Here is a 23228-nt window from a genome sequence, read left to right as displayed (position 1 = left end):
GGTAGAATCTATTAATCTGAATTATGTTATTATCGATGGACTGATTATAATATTGGACTTATTATATGCATACATTCTTGTCTGTTTTTTTTTTTTAATTTCTGCTGTAAAATAAATCTTTCTAGAATTCATAAGGTTTGTTAGAATTTGCTTTAGGATTCGTGATTAAGAAAACCTCCTCTAAATTCTTCCATTAAATTCTTCCAGCAGTTTATCCCTTTCCTTAGCAACAGCAGCTAATTAATTCTCTATCTTTCAACTTCGTTTTGCTTTTCTATTTTCATTCTTTAACATTGATTTCTTTGCCTGCTGTCAAACATCTACTCCTGCTGTCCTTTTCACCTTTGTGAAGTTGATTGAGCCAGCAGTGAAGGGAAAAATGGCTGATGCCTTTCTCTGACTTGAGTTGGAATCTATGCATTATGCATATAAAACATGTTCTTTTCACTTGCTTATGTGCATATAAACATGTTATCTTCACTTGCTTATATCTTCCCTTCTAATCTACAGCTTACGGCTAGATAGATCACTTTCAACTATTTTCTTGTTGTGCTCATATAACTGTCACTGTTGCATAAACTCTACACCATCTCGATTTCAACTTCAACCTCTTTTCCCTTATATATTCTACAATACCTTACAACATCTCAACTTGAACTTTGCTTCCACTAGTCGGTTGGTGATAACATAAATAAATAAGTGAAATGATGATGGAGTTTTGTAAGATTGTCTAAGTCCACTCTTTAGATTTTTGTAAAGTTGTACTGATTAATTTTAGGATGATCGGTATGATATCATAAAAATTTTCTACTATCTACTAAGATAAATTAAGAAGCATTCATAATGGATGTCTATCAATCTAGTATTTTTAGATCAATTGTTCATTAAAAAAATCATATGTTAATTTACTGAAACGAAAACTCGATCTTGAAATATTTGGGAGGATCAAAATATTTGGGAAATTGAGAAAATGCTCAAGTGCACAATTGCAAGTTTCACAATGCAATGGTAAAATAAGGAGAAATGACTCAGTTAGTTACCATATAATCAAATTGCTAAATTAAATAAGGGATGTTTTTTTTTTTTTGTAAAGTTGGGAGAAATATCCTTTCATATAGTGGTGTGTTTAATTTTCTTATTTACCTTTTTACAAATAACTATGGGATCAGTCATGTGATGCGTCCAAGTCAATGTATGACTTTTTGTCAAATCATGATATCAAAAGGTGAATACGCTATCCCCAGTGTATTTGTTAATCCGTCCTAGAACCAATACGGAAGAGGTAAATTACGGACGATTACTAGTCTTTGGAACAGTAACTAGTACATAAGAGAAATATTTATCTCGACTTTGACGAGATTCGAACCCTAAACCTTATGATGATAATATTTTATGTGCTAACCATTAGATCGTCCTGAAAAGACTTTTACCAAATCATGCGAAGCTTGAAAGTATACTCACGCATCTAGGATTTGATTTCCAATAAGACAATATTACATCATCGGTGCTCGAACTACTGGGTCTGCTGAGCTACCATGTAGAGTACATTGTGCTTTTGAATTTATCGATGGGCGAACTAGAGAAAGACCATTCACTGCTAAGATTATTGGATAAAGGTTACCCAGATTTTTTTTTTTTAAAAACCTACTAACAATGTGATGTACACATTGCTGGTTTGCTGTGGAGAATGGTGTTGGACAAACATGAATATACTCCATCAAGAACCAGCCCATTTTTTTCTTGAATATTTTTATTCATACCAAAGCCAACCAACACGACTTCTGATTTTGAACTGCAGCACTGCTCATCATGAAAGCTGGTCCATTTAACAAATGCCATCATGATGGTGAGAATGACAACATCTTGGATCATGCAAATCCAAGCACTATCTCCACTGTGCTCGTCAGTGGACGGCCGGCCCCCCTTCCGTTTTGTATATCAAGATAAGAGTCCTCGAGTACACCAAAAGGTCAAAGTCAACCCTAAAAAGTTTTGGCACCACATGGAAAGGAAAGGAGACACAACGGATGCTCCTCACCTCAGTCAGCTGCAGTGGCCATTAACACACTGGATCAGCTTAGGCCTCATGATGGTGGCTACAATGGCTTTAGGGTTGCAATCTTGTTATATACAGCAGCTGGCCCTGCCACTCACCCTTGTGCCTCTTGGAACTTTTGTTCCACGACAGGCCAAATTGAGTTGCTGAAACATCTTGTTTGCCCTTGAAAGTTACTCGATATCTGAATTCTAATTGGGGTTTAGCAAGGGAGAATTGTTACAAATGATGAAGAAAGAGTGTTTGATCTTCAAGGAATCTTAAGGAGCACACAAATAGCTGCACAATATCTTGGCATTTTCTTCGACATCTCTCACCTGCCCCGGCATGCTGCTGCTACGTACGAAGAATAAATATATTGTAATATAAATGAATGAATGGTTAACAGAGATGGTACACTGGAACGCTAACCATCTGCCGGATTAGCCAGGGGCGTAGCTATATAAGGCTTAGGGGGTGCGGTCGCACCCCTTGAAATTCAAGGAAAATATTAATACGGTGGGGAAAAATTTTTAAAAAAGATATAGTAATAAATTTTGAAACTTTCTCATCTTTTTAGCAAAAAAATTCCAATTAAAACTCTTTCAGGCGAACCCATTTTCCTCTTTTCCCAAGTCAATTTTTTTCTCTGTCCGTTTTTCTTCTTCCTCCTCTAATTGCGAACTTTTATTTTCCTCTTTTCATTTTTTTCTTCCTCTAATTTCTTTCATATTCTTTTTACTAACTCTAATTTTACCTACAAAATCTTTCGTGACATGTCGCTGCCGTTATAGCCTAAGTCACTATCGCTACACACAGATTGTTACCATCGTGACTGTCATTTGTTACATGGTCAACATCTTCACTTGGCTAACGCTGTCGCTTCGATGTCGCTCCATAAAAAAATACTTTTTAATTGAGGTGAAATTTTCTTGATTGATTTATTTTGCTCAGCCGACGTCGTTGTTTGCTGTCAGCATCACCGTCATCGTTCGCCAACTCCGTCACTTTGTCCTTCCTGAGTGAAAATCCTAGCTACACCACTAGCATTAGCAGTGTGCAAATGACAGTTTAGCATGTTAATATTATGTTTCGTAATTTTTCTACAAATAGATTATTTTTTAGCAAATAAACAAAGTCTAATATGGCCAGATATTGTCTCTCTTTCTCCTCTGTTCATGTTGGCTTCTATCTAATTAGTTAGAGGTTAATAATTTTACTATAATAAAATAAAACATCAATTTTCAAAATGGATGCATATTCTCATATAAAAAGATTCCTCTTATTCTTTAGTTATTTGATAGTCAACTATAAATCTTAAGCGAATCATCTTTTATCACTTGATGATTAACTATAAATTAATTTTATAATTTATTTCTCTTTATATAATTTAGGAATAGATTACGAAAATATTTGAAATGAATGTATCACCTACTATGTTGGCTTCGATTATATTGTAATTATAAATAGACATCCAACTAATTATGAGTTAAACATAGGAAAAATATAAATTTGGTAGGGGCAATCGCCAACAGGTCCCCCACCCTGATGTCTAAAATCATCTTATTCACGGGAAAAATTTAATTGTGTTATAAGCTATTTTTTTGAAAAGTTTTTTTTTAATTTTTGAGCCATGTAAAAGTCATCTTATCGATTTCTTATAAAATGATTATCTTTACATACCTTATTCAATATTATTATCTGTTATTATGCATATTAAATTTTAAATTAGTCGGTCAATTATATAAATAAGATAAATTTATATTTTAATAGTTATGAAACCTAACTAGCTATTTATGACAACTACAATTTATAGTTACTTGTTACAATATGAATAATGTTGAATAAGATAATTTTATATTATAGTTCATATAAAATTGTAATTATTATAATATAAATATTAGATGAATAAATCGAGTCTCTATTATAATAATAACTATGAAAGGATGATGATAAATAACATAACTGTTTCAATTGAATATTAGTGAACAAATCAAGTCCACATAATCATTTTAGCCTTAAACTTAAAATCAACTTAATACTTTATCCGAGGATAATTACATAATTTTACAAGCGTCCAGAACATGAGAAAAATATTACATTTTATCTCTGTTTGGTGTCTGATCCCATCTCCTCTCCCTCCACATGAAAAAACAAGTTAATTATTTTTTGTCACATCAGTTGTCAGGAAAGACATGCATGAAAGAAACATAGCCTTGTTCTGATTCTTTTTCCTCTTGAATTACCATCCCCATGTCATGCTGGTCTCTTCCTGTATTTAGATATTTTGTTCCTATTGTATTAATAGCACTCCCGTGTCAGTCCCAACAGATGATGAGATAATGATGCAGCATCAAACCATTAACAAATATGCTTCGCATCACCATATATTGAAGCAAAAAAAGCGAAGTCCTCGTCCTCCGGGCTCCCACTGGGTCATCGATCGGATTCACGGTCATTATGAGAAAGATAAATTATAATACCTGACTTAGTATGGGACAAATCAAATGAGATACAAGAATAAAAAATTTATTCTCCCACTGCCACTGAATTTTGATTCGACGGTCTCATTATAATAACTCCCACCTTATACTGTCTCGAATGACCCACGAGGTCATCGCATCACCATATATGATGTGGGTTGAGCAGTGGAGAGAGAGGAGGCTGAGAAGCTAAGAAAAGAACAAAAACACACCGAAGAGAGAGAGACTTTTATTATTATTATTATTATTATTATTGCAGTTCCATTGTTGAAGATCTGTTCATTTTAGCTTGTTTGATGGTTTCAGGCTAGATAGAGGAAGAACAAAGGTAGTCTTTCTGGGATCATTCTATTATTGGACCTTTTTTGTGTAGTGGTGTGATTTAGGGGTTGGGCAGGGATAAGGGGTGTTCGAGAGAAGCAAAGAAGAATAAAGCAGGAACCGTCTTTTTCCTGTATCTTCTTCCTCTGATGAAATCCATGTGCCTTCTGGGCTTCTCCTTGAGTGGCTTCTCGAAAAGGTGTGGTCTTGATGGATCCCTGGGCTGGATGCAGTGAAGGCAGAGGCAAATTGGGAATTGTGAGTAGCTGAAAAAGAGTAGGAGGAGGGAGCTGCCATGTCATGTGGAACTGCTTGACATGAGAGCGTCAGTGCCCTCCTCACTTTGGATCTGGTTTCGTTTTGTGGCCAGACATGTGGGATGTGTTCCAAGATCTTGTCTTTGACCTGAAGGTTGCGAAGGACACAAGAAGAGGAAGATCTTGCCTCCTGCCCTTGTGCTTCTCCGAAAGACTGGCTGCGTTCGTCTCACTGTCTCATCTCGAAAACCTTCTTCTGGAAAGTTCGCATCTTGACTGGGTGGCTGTTTGGCTTTGTCCTTCAATACCATTCTGCAACTTCCTCTGCCATTTTTGAAGTTTCGTGAGGCGAATCCTTTGAAGGATGGCCAAGAAAAGGGTCGCCTTTGCTGGTGACCGGTACAGCAAGAGTTTTGTAAGGTCGAGAAACGTGTTGATGGTTCTATCTGTTCTCTGTTGCGTCAGTTGCTCGATGTGGTTATTATGGAAGCCGGGGAACTCCGGGATTTTGGAGAAGTTTAGGGATTTGCGAAATCCAATAAAGAAGATGCTGTTCGATCGATTCAACTCCAGATCAGATCAATTGCGGGCCTTGGCTTTGCTGATCTCCTCACTGGATCAGGTACACTCTGCCTTTTGTAATTTTGCTCACCAGTGGTCAGTGATGCTTTGTTTACTTGGAGGAAAGGAAATAGGAGGGGAATGAAAAGTTTACTTGTTTCACTCTATTCCATTCATCTTGTTTCCTTGTAGGCATGGAAGGAAAGAAATATATTACTTATTTGTGTGTTTGTTAGATGCTTATCTGATATGTGCAAATCAAAGAACTTACATATGTCCCTCCATGAAAAGCTTCTATTGCTGCTGAGAAAGTTTAATTAGTATTTTGTAGATTATTCATCATTTGAATCTGTGGAACTATTTTGATAACCTTTGATGTTGATGGCTTGATTTATTTTTAAGAGTTAACTGCAGTAGCACAAGCTGGACTAAGTACCATACTCTATACTAAGTGTTTTGGTTAACTTTTTACTCAGTGATGATAATGTTCTTCAAATCCAGATTTGGGAGTACATTGCGATATAAAATTTATTAGAGTAAGGTCTTGGTTGACTAGGATGAACTGGAGGCATGGCATGAGCTTCATATTTGACTTGGCTTTAGGTTCACATGTTTAATCTGTTAATTACCATTTCAGACATGAACTTAGAAAATTTTCAGATCACTTTGATTTATTTCATTTTATCACTTTAGGTGAACGCAAAACCGATGTTATTTGGATTGATAGGGCAGAACAGGTCAACTAGGGGATGCAAACTACTATACAATGGGTATCCTTGCACTTTTAAAATTGTTGTTAAGGGAAAGAAAAATTCTATTGAATCTTTTAAAGATATATATTACATAGGTGTATATAGGATTCATGATAAAACCTTGAACCTAGGAATACCAATGTGAGACTCAATGCACAACACCTACTAACTCCATTAAAGCCCCTCGACCTAGAGCATAGATATTATCTATTTTTAGTTTGATAAATAAAGTAGAGAAATTTTCATAAGGGGAACATAGATTAGACACGATAGTAATGAAACTCAAAACACAATACTCACAGATGGGGAAATGAAACTTTGAAAGGAACATACAAATGATGATCCTTGTATCTCAGATTAGACTGTCGACAAAGAGAGCTGAAATACAGACGTCTCAAGAACAAATTTTTCGAGTGGGCTTCTCCTGAAGCGACATATACAGTAGCATGCAGTAGACTACAATATGTGCTGGAAGAAGGAAGAAAGGGAACAGGAACTTCTCTTGAAGTGACCTGGAGAAGGTGAGTTCCACACTGCTACTGTTGTTCGTTTACAGTATATCGATGGAGACAAAAGAGAAGTGGATGCATGAGTCAGCTCAGATCTAAGATGTGCAGGAAATTCTATAGCAATTAGATGATGGAGGCAAAGATTCAACTAGAAATCTATTTGAGGTGAACTAATCCATCCACTATGCTGTTGGAACAAGCTACCAAATCAGATTCCAGATATGACCAACCAAAATAGAGTGATGTGGAGCTGAATTTTTTGAAGCAAAGATATATCAGTTGCCTGCTTCTTGAAAACAAGGGTATTTACTTATCATCCAAAGAGAACTGTGTAGAGATGCGAGGGAGGAACAATGAGTGAGCTAGGGGAAGGTGATGAACCAAGGAATAGGAGTTCACGTGGGGGACAAGTCTAACAACCCTTCCTTAGGATCAGTCTACACTAGAGGATGGAAACTAATTCTGCGGACAATTTTTAAGGTAGTTTTTTCCCACTCCCTTATTTACCTTAGTGAAATTGGCCAGAAGAAGGAGCCGATTAATGTTTCCCTTATTTACCTTTGAGATTGATTCTTAGTGGAGTGGTACTAAAATTAATCCTATTTTGAAAAATTAAGCAACAAGAGTACAAATGAACGGATATATTATATTTATTTGACTGTTAAATGAAAAGATCCTGAGTTTCTTCATCAAGGGAAAACTTGATGTTTTTGCATCAACTTTCTCTCATTGAATTTGATACTGAAACACATATTACTTGGTAAATATGCCTTTGTGTATTATAATATGTTTGAGATCACTCTGTAATCTATCAGACTGCATGATGCCAGATTTTTCAGTTGGCCTATTGATGCTATGAAAATTTTGATTAATTTTATTTTGGCATTTCTGAACTCCAATTGTAGTTATCAAAAGGAGTGTGCCTTAAGGAAACTATTTCATTTAGCAACTTGTAGCACAATTCCATTTGGATCAATATTTATCAGTTTTTATATATTTATTATGACGAGAAGTAGATCCTAGGATTACCTTATTTATCAGTAAGCAAATGCCAATGCGTTTTTTGATGTATCAAGCTGGAAAATTGAAAAAGGAAAACCCCAGCAAAACCCAGTTGAACCGGAAACCAGTAGAATCAATATGTTGAATCTGAGAAAGAAATACTGCATTTCGAGGTAACCTAAAACTCTAACATGAAGTTAAACCCACGACATAAATGTCATAGTTTAGAACATTGACAACGTGTTTTTTTAATAATTTGCAGTACACATGAATTTGAATATATTGTTTATATCATTTATTTAATTGTAAGTTCTAATTTTTTATGTTTAATAATGTGTGAGTTTTTTATTAATTAATATAAATATTTTACTTGTAAAAAATTTATTCATATTTATAATATCAATTTCCACTCAAACAATTGAATCAAATAGGTAGTGCTGCCAATTCAATATTTGGTTTGGTTTTGTGAACATTGCCTAAAAGGGTTACTCGAAGACAAACTCTAGGACATGCTGCTGAGAAACAAAACCAATGTATTGGTGTAAACTTTGCAAATTGATCAAAGTACATAGTTATCTACCTTAATTAGATAGTCAAATTTTGGTAATTCAAGCAGTCCTTTTGATTGTGTCCTTAATTATTTCCAATGTATTGAAATCTATCGACATGCAAGCTTACCTAATTTATAAAAGAACAAGTTAGATAACAACTCGATAAAAGCATAAGAATTTTGAGTTCATTGATATTTTTTACATCTATACAGTAGATTTACGAAGATGAGAAATCCAAAAATACTATTCATGAGAATTATATAATCTCAGGTTGTTTGATAAGTCATATTCGGAATGGTTAAGAGGAAGCTTTTATAAGAAATAATATGATTTCTGCAAGAGAACATTTGTTTCCATCCAGCTTTCTATTTTAGAAAATTCACAATGTGTATTTGCTCAGGAGTACAGTCATATTGCTAAGATGGATTCTTCTCCTGATCTTCATTTTCATATTTTGTCATAGGGAAGATTCTTTGAGTGCATGAACAAATCTGTATCTGATGCAAAGCTAGGCAGTAAGCTGCTGCAAACATTAATAGCACTAAATTCAGAAATGGACCATACCCAAGGCCAGCAGGACCTGATAGGGAGAAACATATTCTTTGGTGGGAGGTGTTCAATTCAAATTGGTTGCATAAACTCTACAGAATCATCTCTGTCATGTATCACCCCCCAAAAAATTATGCCTTCAACAACCATAGGTGCAACATCTCAAAAGGTTTGCAAACTGTTTTGTAATTTCACTCAGAACATAAAATTTTGCATACTTGTTTTGTGATCATATATAAATTTCTAAGAAACATGCAAAATGTGGGAGATTTTTTTCCTTTTTTTCTTACATTTTTACCTTGAAGCAGAGGGAGAATTTACATTGTGCCTATTGGCCCAATTAAGATTCATCAAGCAGTCCAGTATTCTCAAGGATAATGACCTATCTACCTTAGCATATTAAGGATAATTTCCCCACCAGGCCTACATTATACATTGTGCACATTGGCCCAATTATATAAATTTCTAAGAAACATGCAAAATGTGGGAGATTTTTTTCCTTTTTTTCTTACGTTTTTACCTTGAAGTAGAGGGAGAATTTACATTGTGCCCATTGGCCCAATTAAGATTAAGCAGTCCAATATTCTCAAGGATAATGACCTATCTACCTTAGCATATTAAGGATAATTTCCCCCACCTGGCCTATATTATACAAACGTATAACTAAAAAGCGTTCCATCAACCTATGTTCTACGACTGTGAATAATTTTTGCCTTTTGTTTTCTCCATGACATTTTCCTTCCAGAAATAATAAATACTTATGTTAGTGGCTAGACAAGATGAATAGATAAAGAAGATGCAAAGGATGGGATGGTAGCCATATAGCATGCTATAGAATTTGCACCTTTTGTCTCTCGATGCCTTAACTAATTTCAATGAGAATAGAGTATTATGCTGTTGAATGTAGTCTAAGGCTAAATTTAGCACTATTCTTCCCAAATATAACAATATGAGCATCAAATTATATTTGATCATATTTTTTATTATGAAATATTTGTAATAATTCTTGTTACATTATTTGCAGCAAATTATCGTTTATTATTAAGAATTATTAAGGAGAGCCTTGACACAATGGTAAAGTTGTTGTTTTATCTAGTGATGTGGTCTGACCCTTCTCCAAGACCTCGCATTTGGGGGGAGTTTTGTGCATGGAATTGCCTTTTATTAAAAATTATTAAGAAATGATGATTAGTAAAATATTTTATAAAAATAATACTAAAAATGCATAAACAATTTAATAAATTATTGAAATAGTTAGATATAAAACAAACATTTATAAAGGAACAAATAGATTAATTAATAGTTAAAAACTATTTTTTTTTTAATATAAAATATTTATAGGATCATATGGCATCATCATTGATATAGAATGATCAAATTGACTGAATCAAATCAGTAAAATCAATTTTTAGGTTATTTTGAAATATATTGTTCAAGCATGATGCCTTCTAGCTTCAGAGGTCACTTTCCCAAGTTGATAATTGAAAAGATGTTCCACTTTGATTGAAATATATTCTCCATTGAATCTTTTCAATTTAACTAACAACACCAGAAAGTTCTCAAAACATTTTTCTCAAACTAGTTTATTTTTGTACCATTGAGCTCTGAATGGTCATTGCCATACAATTTAGACTTTTTTGTTAAACAGACAAATTTTAAGGATATTTACTATCCAATCTGTTTGCCTCTTGTGTAGGACTCCAAAACTATGCCATATGAGAGAGAATTGGCAAAATCTTCACTGGATCAAGTGAGAGTATTTTCTAGAACTTTGTATGGCATACGTTCTCAGCCTATAGTGGCTATAGGTTTCTTCTCTGGGGGATTTGCTTTTGGAGTATTTACGAAGTCCTTAAATAAACAATTTCAGTTGCAAAAGCATTATAGATCACGCAGATGGAGCAAGAATTTCCTGATTCTAGGCATCCTACTTGGCCTTTCAATCTCCTTGTGGATATTTGTTAATATGAATGCAACAATTACTGAGAGAATGAAAGAGACTCTTGTTAGCATGTGCGATGAGAGAGCTCGGATGCTGCAGGATCAGTTTAATGTGAGCATGAATCATGTACATGCTTTAGCCATTCTAGTCTCAACTTTCCATCATGGGAAGCAACCTTCTGCAATTGATCAGGTATTTAGACATCACTGGTGTCATGCTTAAGTTTGAATTATTAATTGCTATTGTAAGATGAAACTTGCTATTGAATTCATTAGCTTTGTCCCATTTGCATGTTGTGCAGTTTTCTTGTCCATGTTTCTTTTGGAATCAACAATCAACTGACCTTATGCTTGAAAAGTATATATATAATTTTTGAAGAACATCCTTTCTCTAGTTATGTGTATACTTTGGCATGATAGTTAGCTTTTGTGAGACCTACTGAGACTTTTCTGAAGTACATGATTTAGAGAATTCATGTTCTGATATACATCCTCCTACATGAAAGCGATACATAGATCCAGCAGCATAGTTAAGAAAATTAAGTATTTCACTACGTAACCTCATTAACATGCTTATGCAGCAAACATTTGCAGAGTACACTGGAAGAACTGCATTTGAGAGGCCATTGATGAGTGGTGTTGCTTATGCTTTAAGAGTATTACATGCAGAGAGGGAGGAGTTTGAGAAGAAGCATGGATGGAGGATCAAAAAGATGGAGACTGAAGATCAATCCCTGGTTAAGGATGACTACAACCCTGAGGAGCTTGACCCCTCTCCTGTTCAAGATGAATATGCACCAGTTATATTATCACAAGAGACAGTATCACACATAGTATCAATTGATATGATGTCTGGCAAGGTGACTTCCTAAGACCATTGCATTGTTGTCATATTGAATATCCAGTTTCATCTGGTATTTTATGTCTTCCATTTCTATTATACTATAATTTGTTTTTTCTTAACATATTCATGAATATGAATGCCTAATCAACTGTTATAAGCATTAGTTGCATCATCTTAAAGTCACAAGATCAATGCTTTCTGTCATCAAGGTTTAATGTTATAGTTCGGCATGTTTCACATGAGCAGAATCTGGTTCTGGTTTGCTATCTTCTTTCTGCCTTTGCTTGCTCAAGTACATCATATGTTGGATGCATATGGCTGGTGATGCAAGATAAGCTTGAGTACATGCACTTGGTAATTTGTTCTTTTTGTTATATTTAAGAATTGCTGTGGTCAATTCACATTGTCTTAATGCCCAGTACTAAAGAACTAAGGAAATAGCAATAACTGCAGCAACTATGTGTTCTTGAGGACATATTATTAAAAATAATTAGCATGTTGTAGTCATGCATGATTAAATAGAACGTAGGTAAAGGAATCAAGGTATGTTGGTATGATTAAGTAAAGCAGACAAAGTAGAGTGAAAAACTAAGAAATGCAGTAGTAGGATTTCTCCTTTACAGTGAAAATCATAAGACATATATGAAAAATACTATGTATAAAATAAAGAAAAACATCCAAAAAGTTAGTGTATTGATACAGTTTCTTAATTTGATTTTTAGCAGTGTTTTAGATACTACTCTGCACTGAGCTCAACTGTATTTATTACTTGGACCTTGTCTGGTGCACCATGGTGTACCTGTTGAAGTTGTCAAAATCCATTCTTGTCCTTTTTTATTCAATTACTCATACAACAACAACAACCAAGCCTTTTTCCACTAGGTGGGGTCGGCTGCATGAATCCTTTTACGCCATTGAGCTCTATCTCCTATTATATCATCATCTATATATAAATAAATTTTATCTTGTTTTATTGTTGCTAACCAAGTCTTCTTTGGTCTTCCTCTTCCTTGATATGCATGTTTATTATAGTTTCACATCGTCTTACTGGAGCATTTATTGGTCATCTAAGTACATGTCCGTACCATCTTAAACGTGTCTCTCGGAGTTTTTCCTCAATAGATGCAACTTCGACTTTCTCTCTAATGCTCTCATTTCTTATTTTGTCCATCCTCGTATGTCCACACATCCACCTTAACATCCTCATCTCTGCAACTCTCATCTTCTACTCATATTCTTTATATATATTTCCTCATCTATCTTATACTCTTCACTCATGCACATCACCAGCCTTTGTCTCTTCTTCTTCTTCTTCTTCTTCAATCCTTTATCCCTTGCCATCTCAAATCTGTTAAACCTTACCTCTAATTGTTACCATAATGTAGGATCCTCCCACTTCTTGGCCTCATAACGCTTCTGTCCCCTTCCTCCCTCGGGCAAGCACTCTTGATTTGCCTCTTCTTGGTGACAACCAGTAGTGGATATTTCAATGTTGGTGCATAAGTCAACAATCTTGGTTTAACCAGCCAAACCTCCTAACTAGCATCACGCATGGACTGAGACCTGAAACGTTTCAGTGTTGAATCTTTTAAAACAACTTGAAAGCATAAACCTTAAATAGCATATTCTTTTTAGTAATGCTACTTCTACATTTCATTATTATATAATTGATTGTTATAGTTGCTAACCCAAACCTCATATCTTGTGCTTGTTAAACAATTATGGAGTTTGTTAATGTATAAATGGAGCAACAAAGAACTTGAGTTTATGATATACAGAATATGTTGAATGTTGCTTTATATCAATGAATTAATGATGAACAATGTTGCATTATCAAGTTAATATTTTTTGTTTTTAATATATGCAAAATATGTTGAATGTTGCTTTATATCAATGAATTAATCATGAACGATGTTGCTTTATTGAGTTAATATTTTTCTTTTATTTTTAACAGCAAGACCGTGAGAACATACTACGAGCAAGGGCTAGTGGGAAGGGTGTCTTGACTTCTCCTTTCAATCTTTTGAAGTCCAATCATCTTGGTGTGGTGCTTACTTTTGCAGTGTACAACACTAGCCTGCCTCCAAATGCTACACCAGAAGAACGTATTAGTGCCACTGTAGGGTATGTTGTGTCAGTTATTTGTTTTTGAAAATCAGCAAAATGCTCTTTTTTCTTCCTACTCTAGTTTTGTATTTCTAAAAATATTTTTCTCAAACAGATATCTTGGTTCATCCTTTGATATCCCATCTTTGGTGGATAAACTTCTTCATCAGCTCGCCAGCAAGCAAACCATTGTTGTTAATTTATATGACACAACAAATGTTTCTGCACCAATTAGGATGTATGGTCCTGATGCTGCTGGCGTTGGCGAGACGTATATTAGCAATGTTGATTTTGGGGACCCCACCCGTAAGCATGAAATGCATTGCAGGTGCCTATCCTAATATAAAGTAATATTATCATTATTGTTAGAGAAAACTATTGGTCTCTTAAATGAAAAAGTTGTTCCATTCTAGATTCAAGCACAAGCGTCCACTGCCTTGGTCAGCAATAGCAATGTCTGTAGGGGTTGCTGTAATTGTTCTCCTTGTGGGACATATATTTCATGCCACTCTAAACCGTATTGAGGAGGTGGAATATGATTATCGTCAAATGAGAGAGCTGAAAGTCCAAGCAGAAGCTGCTGATGTGGCAAAATCTCAGGTGTCTTATTCTCTATAACTTAATATGTATTGTGATAAATCTATTATGTGTGGATCAGTTGTGGTGTCACTCTTAGAATTTTTTTCGTTTCGTGTGATAGTTGCTTTATTTTTATCCTCGAACTGATGTATCATACTTTTTCATTGTAGTTTCTGGCAACAGTTTCACATGAAATCAGGACTCCAATGAATGGTGTCTTAGGTTTGTGACACTTTTGAAACCCTAACATCATTCATTCTATTCTTATGGTCTCTGTAGTTCGTTTTTGTTTATCTGGAACTGCATCTAGAAGAAAATGCCATTAAGAATTTCTTCCCTTGAAATTAGGTATGCTACAGATGCTGATGGACACAGAACTTGATCCAACCCAGAAAGATTTTGCAATGACTGCTCAATCAAGCGGAAAGGCTCTAATAGCTATAATAAATGAGGTCCTTGATCTGGCTAAGATAGAATCTGGCAGACTTGAGCTAGAGGCTGTTCCTTTTGATCCTCGTGATGTTCTGGATAATATATTATCTCTATTTTCTGACAAGTCTCAAGCTAAAGGCATAGAGGTATCAATTCTCAACAGATTCTGATAACATCAAATGTTTTCACACCCTTTACTACTTCTGATTGCCACCCCTTTTGTGACTTCTGTTTCTTATCCCGTTGATTATTATCCTTGTGGTGACCAGATGGCTGTGTATGTATCTGAACAAGTTCCAGAGATTTTGATTGGAGACCCTGGACGGTTCAGGCAGATTATTACAAATCTTGTTGGAAACTCAGTGAAGGTTAATCCCTTTCTCCAACTGCTTCTATTACATGAGTATTTATTACAGATAAGTACATCTATTTTGGAGGTTTTTCACAATCAAGAGCATGGATCATTAATATTTGCATAGTTGCATGCCTTACACTGATAAATCAGCCTATAGTGTATGCCAGAATCAGGCATTTTACTGAACAGTATGGCCTAGTACCTGATGATCCAGCTCATATTTGTTAGAACGGAATGATAGAAAACTAGAGATTCTGTTATTAGTTAGAGTTATCAAAGAAAATGTGTTTCTTAAATGCACCCAGTTATTAAGCAGCTATTTCATCATGTCATTTCCTTTGTTTGTGAGCTTAGTTGTGCATAGACAAGTGGATCATTATTCTCTATCACAATCAAAATAGTAGAAAGACTTGTTGTTGTTGTTTCTGCCAACCAAAAATATTCCAAACCTTATATGGAGAAGTTGATCTTCCCTTCTATCCTAGACAGAGCCTAACTATTGTTTCCTTAATGAAGTAGTCGTGGATCCTAATTCTTGTCATAAACAAGCATAATCTATTGTGCGATCTGTTAGTATTAGCCTAGTACCAATTATGAGATAATTGATAGGACATTTTTTTATCATATTTTATTAATTAATAAAAAGACAAAGTTGGTTATTATATTTACTTTAATTCAGTGCCGAATGAATAAGTATAGTAATATCCTAGGGTAGTAAGTTCTAATTTATAACATATCAATTGGTTGAATTGATACTGAGATATTGTAGATATATAGAATGCTGCTCTTAACTATTTCTAATCAAGCATTAATATACAAGGACAATATTAATACGTTGAGACTAGTATGTAGGTCAATGGATAACTTAATCTCATAAATCATGGATATGAGATATCAGGTTGACACAAGAGTATATATTAGAGAATATGTACTAAATGACCCGCCATGAGAATGCTTCGTGGATTGTTATATGAGTGTCATAAACATTTTCATGTGACTATTGGTATGAATAGTCCTTAGACCTGAAGTCACTATGGTTCTCTACATAAGGAGTTGTATACTTTGGTATCGGTAAACGTCACCTGTAATAGGGTGCACTATAAAGTCCATCACCGGGTATGCAATAAGTTATGCAGAGGGATGTGAGTGATGTAGATGGGATCTATCCCTTTCATATGATTTTTTATGATATCTGTGGGCCCTTGATTAGTAGGACACAAGAATGCATGATCATGCTCAAATAAGTCAATATGCAATATTGAGCTTATTTGATTGAGCGTGTCTACTTAGAGATCAAGAAACACAAAGATTGATAAGAGGATGATACGGTCTACGTCTCATTGATCAATCTAGATATCAAGGATAGAAGGATTGAGCCATATAAGATAATAGACACAGAAAAGGTTAAGTCGGATTTCGACATTCTCATTACTTGGATAGCAATGATGCCTTGCTAGATGCCACTTATTGTTTATGTATCTAAAATAGTTTTAGAGATATTGCCAACATTACGAGAACCTATTAGGTCACACACAAATAACAAGTTTTGAAGATAAGTTCATATGATGGATCATTGGATTAAATCTAATTCAAATTGGACTCATTGAGTTAGACTCAATTGGATCCAACTATTGGATTGAATTGAGTCTAATTCGAATTAGACTCACTGAGTCAATTCGGATTGATGATTAATGAGTTAGACTCATTGAGTGATTTGATGAATTTGAATTCATGAAGGAAGAGGAGTGGTCAATTTAGAATTGATCATGCATTGGATGAAGAGTGGTCAATTTTGAATTGCTCATGCATTGGATGAAGACAAACATTAATGACAATTAAGGCAATTGACATTAAGGCATTTTCATGAATGAGTACAAAGGGGTTTTGATTCATTTCATGAGTATGTGAATGTGTTCTTGCTCTTCTTCTTCTCTCCTCTCTTCACTTGGCCGAAACTCAACAAAGTGGTTGCTAGCACAACGTTGGGTTGATTTTCTTCTCCACTTCTTGAGTTCGTGAAGATAGATGGAAGACTTATTCGTGTGGATACCGAAAGAGGCGCGAACATTTGATCGTGCTGAGATCCAAGCTGTCCAGAGTTCGCGTTTACGCAACAAAGGTAACTCCCTTTAACAAAACTTAGTATATGATTTTCCTTCGCATGGATCTTCTGGAAAGGAACTAGTTATTTTTTGCCGCGCTTTTTGCATGTTTAGCACTCTAGTTCCTTACATGATCAATCTACATGTGTTGCCGCCAACATCCTGCATCTCCACCACAAGGAATCAGTGTCCTTTTTGCTCAGCATGGGCAGCCTGGTGCAAGCCCTACAAGCGGCCGCCAATGAGTTGGCAGCAAACTTCTTTGTTCAATCAACATGAGTGCTGCCACAACATCTAATGGACAAGATGGTTGCTCTCCGTGAGCGTGCTCCAACCATTGCCTATGCAACCTAACCCTCTTTCTCAGCATGAGGGTAACAAATGGGCTCTGCATGCAGCCAGTGCTCCATGCTCTTTCCACATAAGTAGTTGGCAGGTCAACACCCCTTCGCTTAGCCCAAGATTTGACACTGCCCCTTTCCAAATGGTGGATGGCCACTAGCTGACTTTGTAGTTGCAATAGCCATGGTGGATGCAGCTGATGCAGATCAAGAGGTTGCAATCTCCCCCTTTTTATAACACAGGTTTTTTTTTTTTTTTTTTTTTTTTTTGTGTTAATGGGGATGAGGAAAACTTTGTACATGTTAGGTTTTTAAAAAACTTCATGAAAAAGTAATGACAAGTTGATTGAACCTGACATGGATGATAAATTTTAGACTGTAAACTTGTTCTAAATCTTTGCATGGAGACTCTAATATCACATGTCAGCACATGTTCTGCCGAGAATACACATGCAAGATGTAGAACAAGAAAATACAACAACAACCAATAACAACTAAGTCTTATCCCATTTGGGGGGTTAGCTAATCTAGAACAAGAAAGATAAAAAATAATAAATAAATAACTATGCCTTTGTTCTGCATTTCATGAACCAAGTTTAGGTCTTCCAATTCCTCCTCTTTGGTTATAATAGTCTTCCACAGGCCCGGGCAAATAATGTGAGAGGGAAGAGGAGGCTTAGCCTTCTTTTGTAGATGCAAAACCCTAAAAAAATAACTTCCATGGAGAGTTATCAGAGTTTTCTGCCTACATAAGCCATCCATCATGATGAGGCGATGCCTTACCTCAAGGAATCACATTGTACGGATTAACATTTTGGGTTCAACTAATCTAGCCTAGTCAATTAAAAACCAGAATCATTTATTGACTAATATTAGTCCACAATTAGAAAGAAATTCCAACATAATTATCTTCAATAAGGTCAGAAGTAGCTGTGGAGAAGCTATTTACATTTTTTGCCTTATATAAATATTGTATTATTGCAATGATTATACTTCTTATTTATAAGGGTTACGGCTTTCTTAGTAGTGTATAAACCTTTGATGTTATTTTCATCTCCAGGAAGTTGTTTAATCTTGCTAGTTATAACTCTGAGGAAGCAGATAAGTTTTCTCTCATAGCTAATTACAGATAGCATACTTTTTGTTTTCAGTTCACAGAAGTAGGACATATATTTGTTTCAGTATATCTCATTGAAGAAATAAAGAATAAGGAAGGCGACCTCTGTGAGACACTAAGTGGATTTCAGGTAGTTGATAAGCAAGAAATCTGGGAGAATTTCACATTGTTGAAATCTTCAACTGGAGGTAATAATGGTATCAACTTGATTGTGAGTGTTGAAGACACTGGTGTGGGGATACCTCAAAATGTTCAGTGCCGTATTTTTACACCATTTATGCAAGCTGATAGTTCAACTTCAAGGATGTATGGAGGGACTGGAATTGGCCTGAGCATTAGCAGATGCTTGGTCAATCTTATGGGAGGTGAAATTGGCTTTGTTAGTATGCCAGGGATTGGCAGTACATTTGCTTTCACTGCTGTATTCAGGGAAGGATGCAAAAGTTCGGGCAACATAAAGAGGCATTATTTTGACTCAACTCTATCAAATGTTCAAGGCATGAGAGGATTAGTTGTTGATGGCAGACCTATCCGTGCTAGAGTCATTGAGTATCATTTGCAAAGATTAGGTATACATGTTGACATCGTAACCAAGCAAGACATGGCAGTTCAGACCATATTGGACTCATGCTGTACCAGGTATTATTGTTAATGATATCATTGAATCAAATTCCACAACTAGTATCATTTAGTATTCTTAAGTGTGCCTAGAACTAAACTAGTATCAAGAATGCCTAAACTGATGAACTGGATTCATGATTGTAGTCATTCCCTTGTTTTTTTTTTCACTTCCATCTTATCCTCTGCTTCTCTTGCTCTCCTTAATCCAAATTACTTCTGATTGACAATATCTGCTAGTAGAATCAAGATTTTGAAGTCCAAAACACTACCTATCATTATCTTTTCAATTAATATAAGAAATGGTAAAATACACTCCAATTTTTACATTGCAATCTTTCAGGTTATTTTATGTTGAGAACCTGTAATTTCTGAAAGACAGAACCAAGTTATGTTAAGTGTAAACATAACCCTGTGCAATGCTTGTGATGCATGTAATCTTTGGTGTGCAGTGGGAGAAATCATATAGACATGGTTCTTGTTGATAAAGATGCTTGGGGTGAGGGTTCAGGCAAATCATTTCCTCGTCTATTTTCAGAATGCCAACAACATGGTACATTGATGCCCCAAGAACATCAACCAAAGATGTTTTTGATAGCAACTTCCCTAACCTCTACAGAGGTTTCTGACCTAAAGTCAGCAGGCTACGATGATAGCATACTGAAACCACTACGCTTGAGTATGATCATTGCTTGTCTTCATAAAGCACTAGGCACTGAGCTGAAGCAGCAGCACACCAAGAGGAAACCTGTGGCACTTCAAAGTATTCTGAGGGGCAAAAACATTCTAGTCGTTGATGACAATCTAGTCAACCAAAGAGTTGCTGCTGGTACTTTAAAAAAGTTTGGTGCTAGAGTTACATGTGTAGATTCTGGGAAGGAAGCTATTAGAAGGTTACAGCCTCCTCACAATTTTGATGCTTGCTTTATGGATGTTCAGATGCCGGAGATGGATGGGTATTTTTCTTTCTCCTTTCTGTTGTTAATAAGATGCTTATCTTTCTATTTGGATTTTTATTTATGTATATTGGATTAGCCTGGTGTTTGATCTGTATTTTTGTCTTTTTAAAACTATTTCATAGAGCACTATTCCCCAAAGCCAATCATCTATTCTATAAACTTATTTCTCAAGCTGCAATTCTGCTTCAGTGACCAGATACATATCTTGCAAGAATGAGTAGTATGGAGTCAAGTTAAAATTTTTCGTTGGTTATTTCCTAGTACTTGTTTTGAAATTTTACTTCTCTTGTTGATCAGTTGCTAGTTATTTTGATTGATTGCTTTGTGCATTTTGGGATTACTTCATAACTCATGCAAATAGGAATGAGTTCAATATATATTTATGGATATATATTGCCAACTATCATTTCATTTAAGAAACTTATTAATTTTTTGTTCTCAAACTTTTAAATATCTTCTCTACTGGTAAATGGTAGTTAAATTTCTGCAGCTTCGAGGCCACACAAAAGATCCGGGACATGGAAAATAGAGTTAACGAATTGATTAAATCAGGTGATGCATCATCAGAGATTTATGGCAGTGTATCTCACCGGCCTGTACCTATATTGGCTATGACAGCCGATGTAATTCAGGCAACACATGAACATTGCCTTCGCAGTGGCATGGACGATTATGTGTCGAAGCCTTTTGAAGAACAGCAGCTCTACTCGGCTGTTGCACACTTCTTTGAGTCTGAGACAAAAGATGGAGTTGCATAAGAGTGAGAAATTTTATTGGTGTGTTCTAATGCACTAACATTTGTCAAGGCATTGAGTGCTAGAAGATAATGGCTGGCATGGGTCCGCTGAGGAGTGGCACGCCGTTAGCTGAAGCTTGACCAACCTCAATGTTCTTCTTGTTTGGTAAGTCATAAATCACATTTTCTCAGGAATGGTTTTAGTTTTGTAAGAATTAGACAGTATATTCTCCCAGGAAAAGACCTTTTTTGTGGTCAAGTGTGCCGTCAATATGCTTAGATGAAGTCACTCCCCCTTGTTATTTATGGTATGCACAGTCATATTAAGACTATCGTTGATACTCGGGTGGCATACCATAATCATATAACATGGTTACATGGTACTCTTTGTTTGATCACAAGCTTTTACAAAGATCAACATCATTTGATAAGAACCTTTTACAGTTGGTTTGGCTGCAGAATAAAAGCTAGCACAAACTGATCATAATGTGCCAACGAAGAGTTTGGGAGAATTGGGATTCAATGAATAATTATTTTCATACCCAAGAGCCTTCAGCATTAAACAAGCTTTCCATTTTCTTGATATGAGTCCTTCCTGAACTAGTCAATTTAGGGGCATGAAGCTAGACAAAGATGTCACTCTTCCGGAACTTGTAATGCTGTTGCTTTAGAGTTTTGTCTCCAACTGTCAACCACATGGTTGTGCTTCTGCTATTGATTTGTGCTCCTAAATCTTTATTTATTTATTTATACCTTTCTTCTCAAATCTCACACCTTTTAGTGGCTCCTAAATCATCAATCAGAAGATTATTGCCCTCTTAAGCAATTCTCTGATCCATGTTTTTATACAGGACTAGCTAGCAGCTCTACGTTAAGAGATCATGTCCAGCACAAGCTACAAGTAAAGCGAGTGGTTTTATTTTAACCATTTCAAGTCCATGAAAGATGCATTATTGCTGGAAGAAATAGGGCATTTTGGAGGTGTATATAAGTTGGCTAATGTCGACCAGTGGAATGTGTTTGTTGTATGCTCCCATGACTTTTTGACAAAAGATGTAAATTCTTTGGATCTTTGTGGTATAATAAATAAGATCAGCATCTGTTCTCCCAATCTATACATTTCTGTTGCTGAATCATTGTGATATCTTATGTGAGTTTGATGCAGTTTTTCAGTAGAACTAAAATCAGCTGTGGATGTTTTCTCTGAACTTGTGTAATTCTCCCTCGTCTCTTTTGATTCTATTCCATATCATTATCTTCTTTTTCTATCTAAAATAGGCAATTAATTTTCTTTATTTATTTTTTATATAAAAAAAATTTAAAATAAAATATAATTCATCTTAAATTCAGTACATTCAAATTAGAAGTTAGTATAATTCCAATCGATTTATTCTCATTCCTTACATACAATTTTTTTTTTTACTTCTAACTTCTTTTTAACTCCTTAATATATATCAATTTATTTAATTATTTTTATTTTTTTAGATATATAAAATCTAAAATGAGATACAAGTTTTCTTAAATTCAACACATTCAGTCTAGAAATTAGTATATTTACTATCAAATTGATTATGATTCTTTTTCACCAAATCAATCGATTGATTTAGGTTCTCAATCAATTCAGCCTAATCAATCGATTGATATGACTCTCAATTGATTGGTAGGCATAAAAAGAGTTGTACTCAATTGGACGAATAAAAAATATACTCGATTCTAATTAAATTGTATTTAATTTAGAAAAAATTATACCTCATTTTTAACCTTTTATACTTATAAAAATAATGAGAGTTTCTGTTCCTAAACGATAAATTGATCGATTATCGATCAATTCCCAATCGATCGGAGCTACCCAATTAATAGAAAATATACTAAATTCTAGTTAAATAGTATTGAATTGTAAAAAAATTATACCTATTTTAGTTTTTTTACTTAAAAAAGGAGAATAATTAGATAAATAAGAATATATTAGGTAGTTAACATGGAGTTAAAGTAAAGAAGAATTTATATTAGGTTCTCAATCGATTCAACCTAGTCAATTGATTAATATGACTCTCAATCGATTGGTAGACATAAAAAGA

At 35.0% G+C, this 23228-nt stretch overlaps 1 protein-coding gene across 1 annotated transcript; it reads left to right on the top strand.

Annotated features, from left to right (window-relative positions):
• Positions 1–4669: 4669 nt before the first annotated feature.
• On the top strand, positions 4670–22261 carry LOC122031688 (probable histidine kinase 5). Its single transcript, XM_042590788.1, has 14 exons — positions 4670–5718; positions 8935–9189; positions 10717–11154; positions 11543–11821; positions 13760–13929; positions 14027–14239; positions 14325–14511; positions 14661–14712; positions 14839–15068; positions 15192–15290; positions 18872–19476; positions 19908–20411; positions 20905–21316; positions 22002–22261. The coding sequence occupies exons 1-13, from the start codon at positions 5461–5463 to the stop codon at positions 21170–21172; spliced, it is 3558 nt and encodes a 1185-aa protein (XP_042446722.1). The 5' UTR covers positions 4670–5460; the 3' UTR covers positions 21173–21316; positions 22002–22261.
• Positions 22262–23228: the final 967 nt, after the last annotated feature.

The sequence above is a fragment of the Zingiber officinale genome, chromosome 11A, assembly GCF_018446385.1.
Source record: "Zingiber officinale cultivar Zhangliang chromosome 11A, Zo_v1.1, whole genome shotgun sequence".
Lineage (NCBI taxonomy): Eukaryota > Viridiplantae > Streptophyta > Magnoliopsida > Zingiberales > Zingiberaceae > Zingiber > Zingiber officinale.
This window is presented reverse-complemented; position numbering and strand designations above follow the sequence as displayed.

Excerpts from the sequence above, each read along its gene's own strand:
- LOC122031688 (XM_042590788.1), top strand. The coding sequence starts at position 5,461 with ATGGCCAAGAAAAGGGTCGCCTTTGCTGGTGACCGGTACAGCAAGAGT. Across the intron at positions 14,240-14,324 it reads AAGCATGAAATGCATTGCAG|ATTCAAGCACAAGCGTCCAC; the intron begins GTGCCTATCCTA and ends GTTCCATTCTAG. Across the intron at positions 14,512-14,660 it reads CTGATGTGGCAAAATCTCAG|TTTCTGGCAACAGTTTCACA; the intron begins GTGTCTTATTCT and ends TTTTCATTGTAG.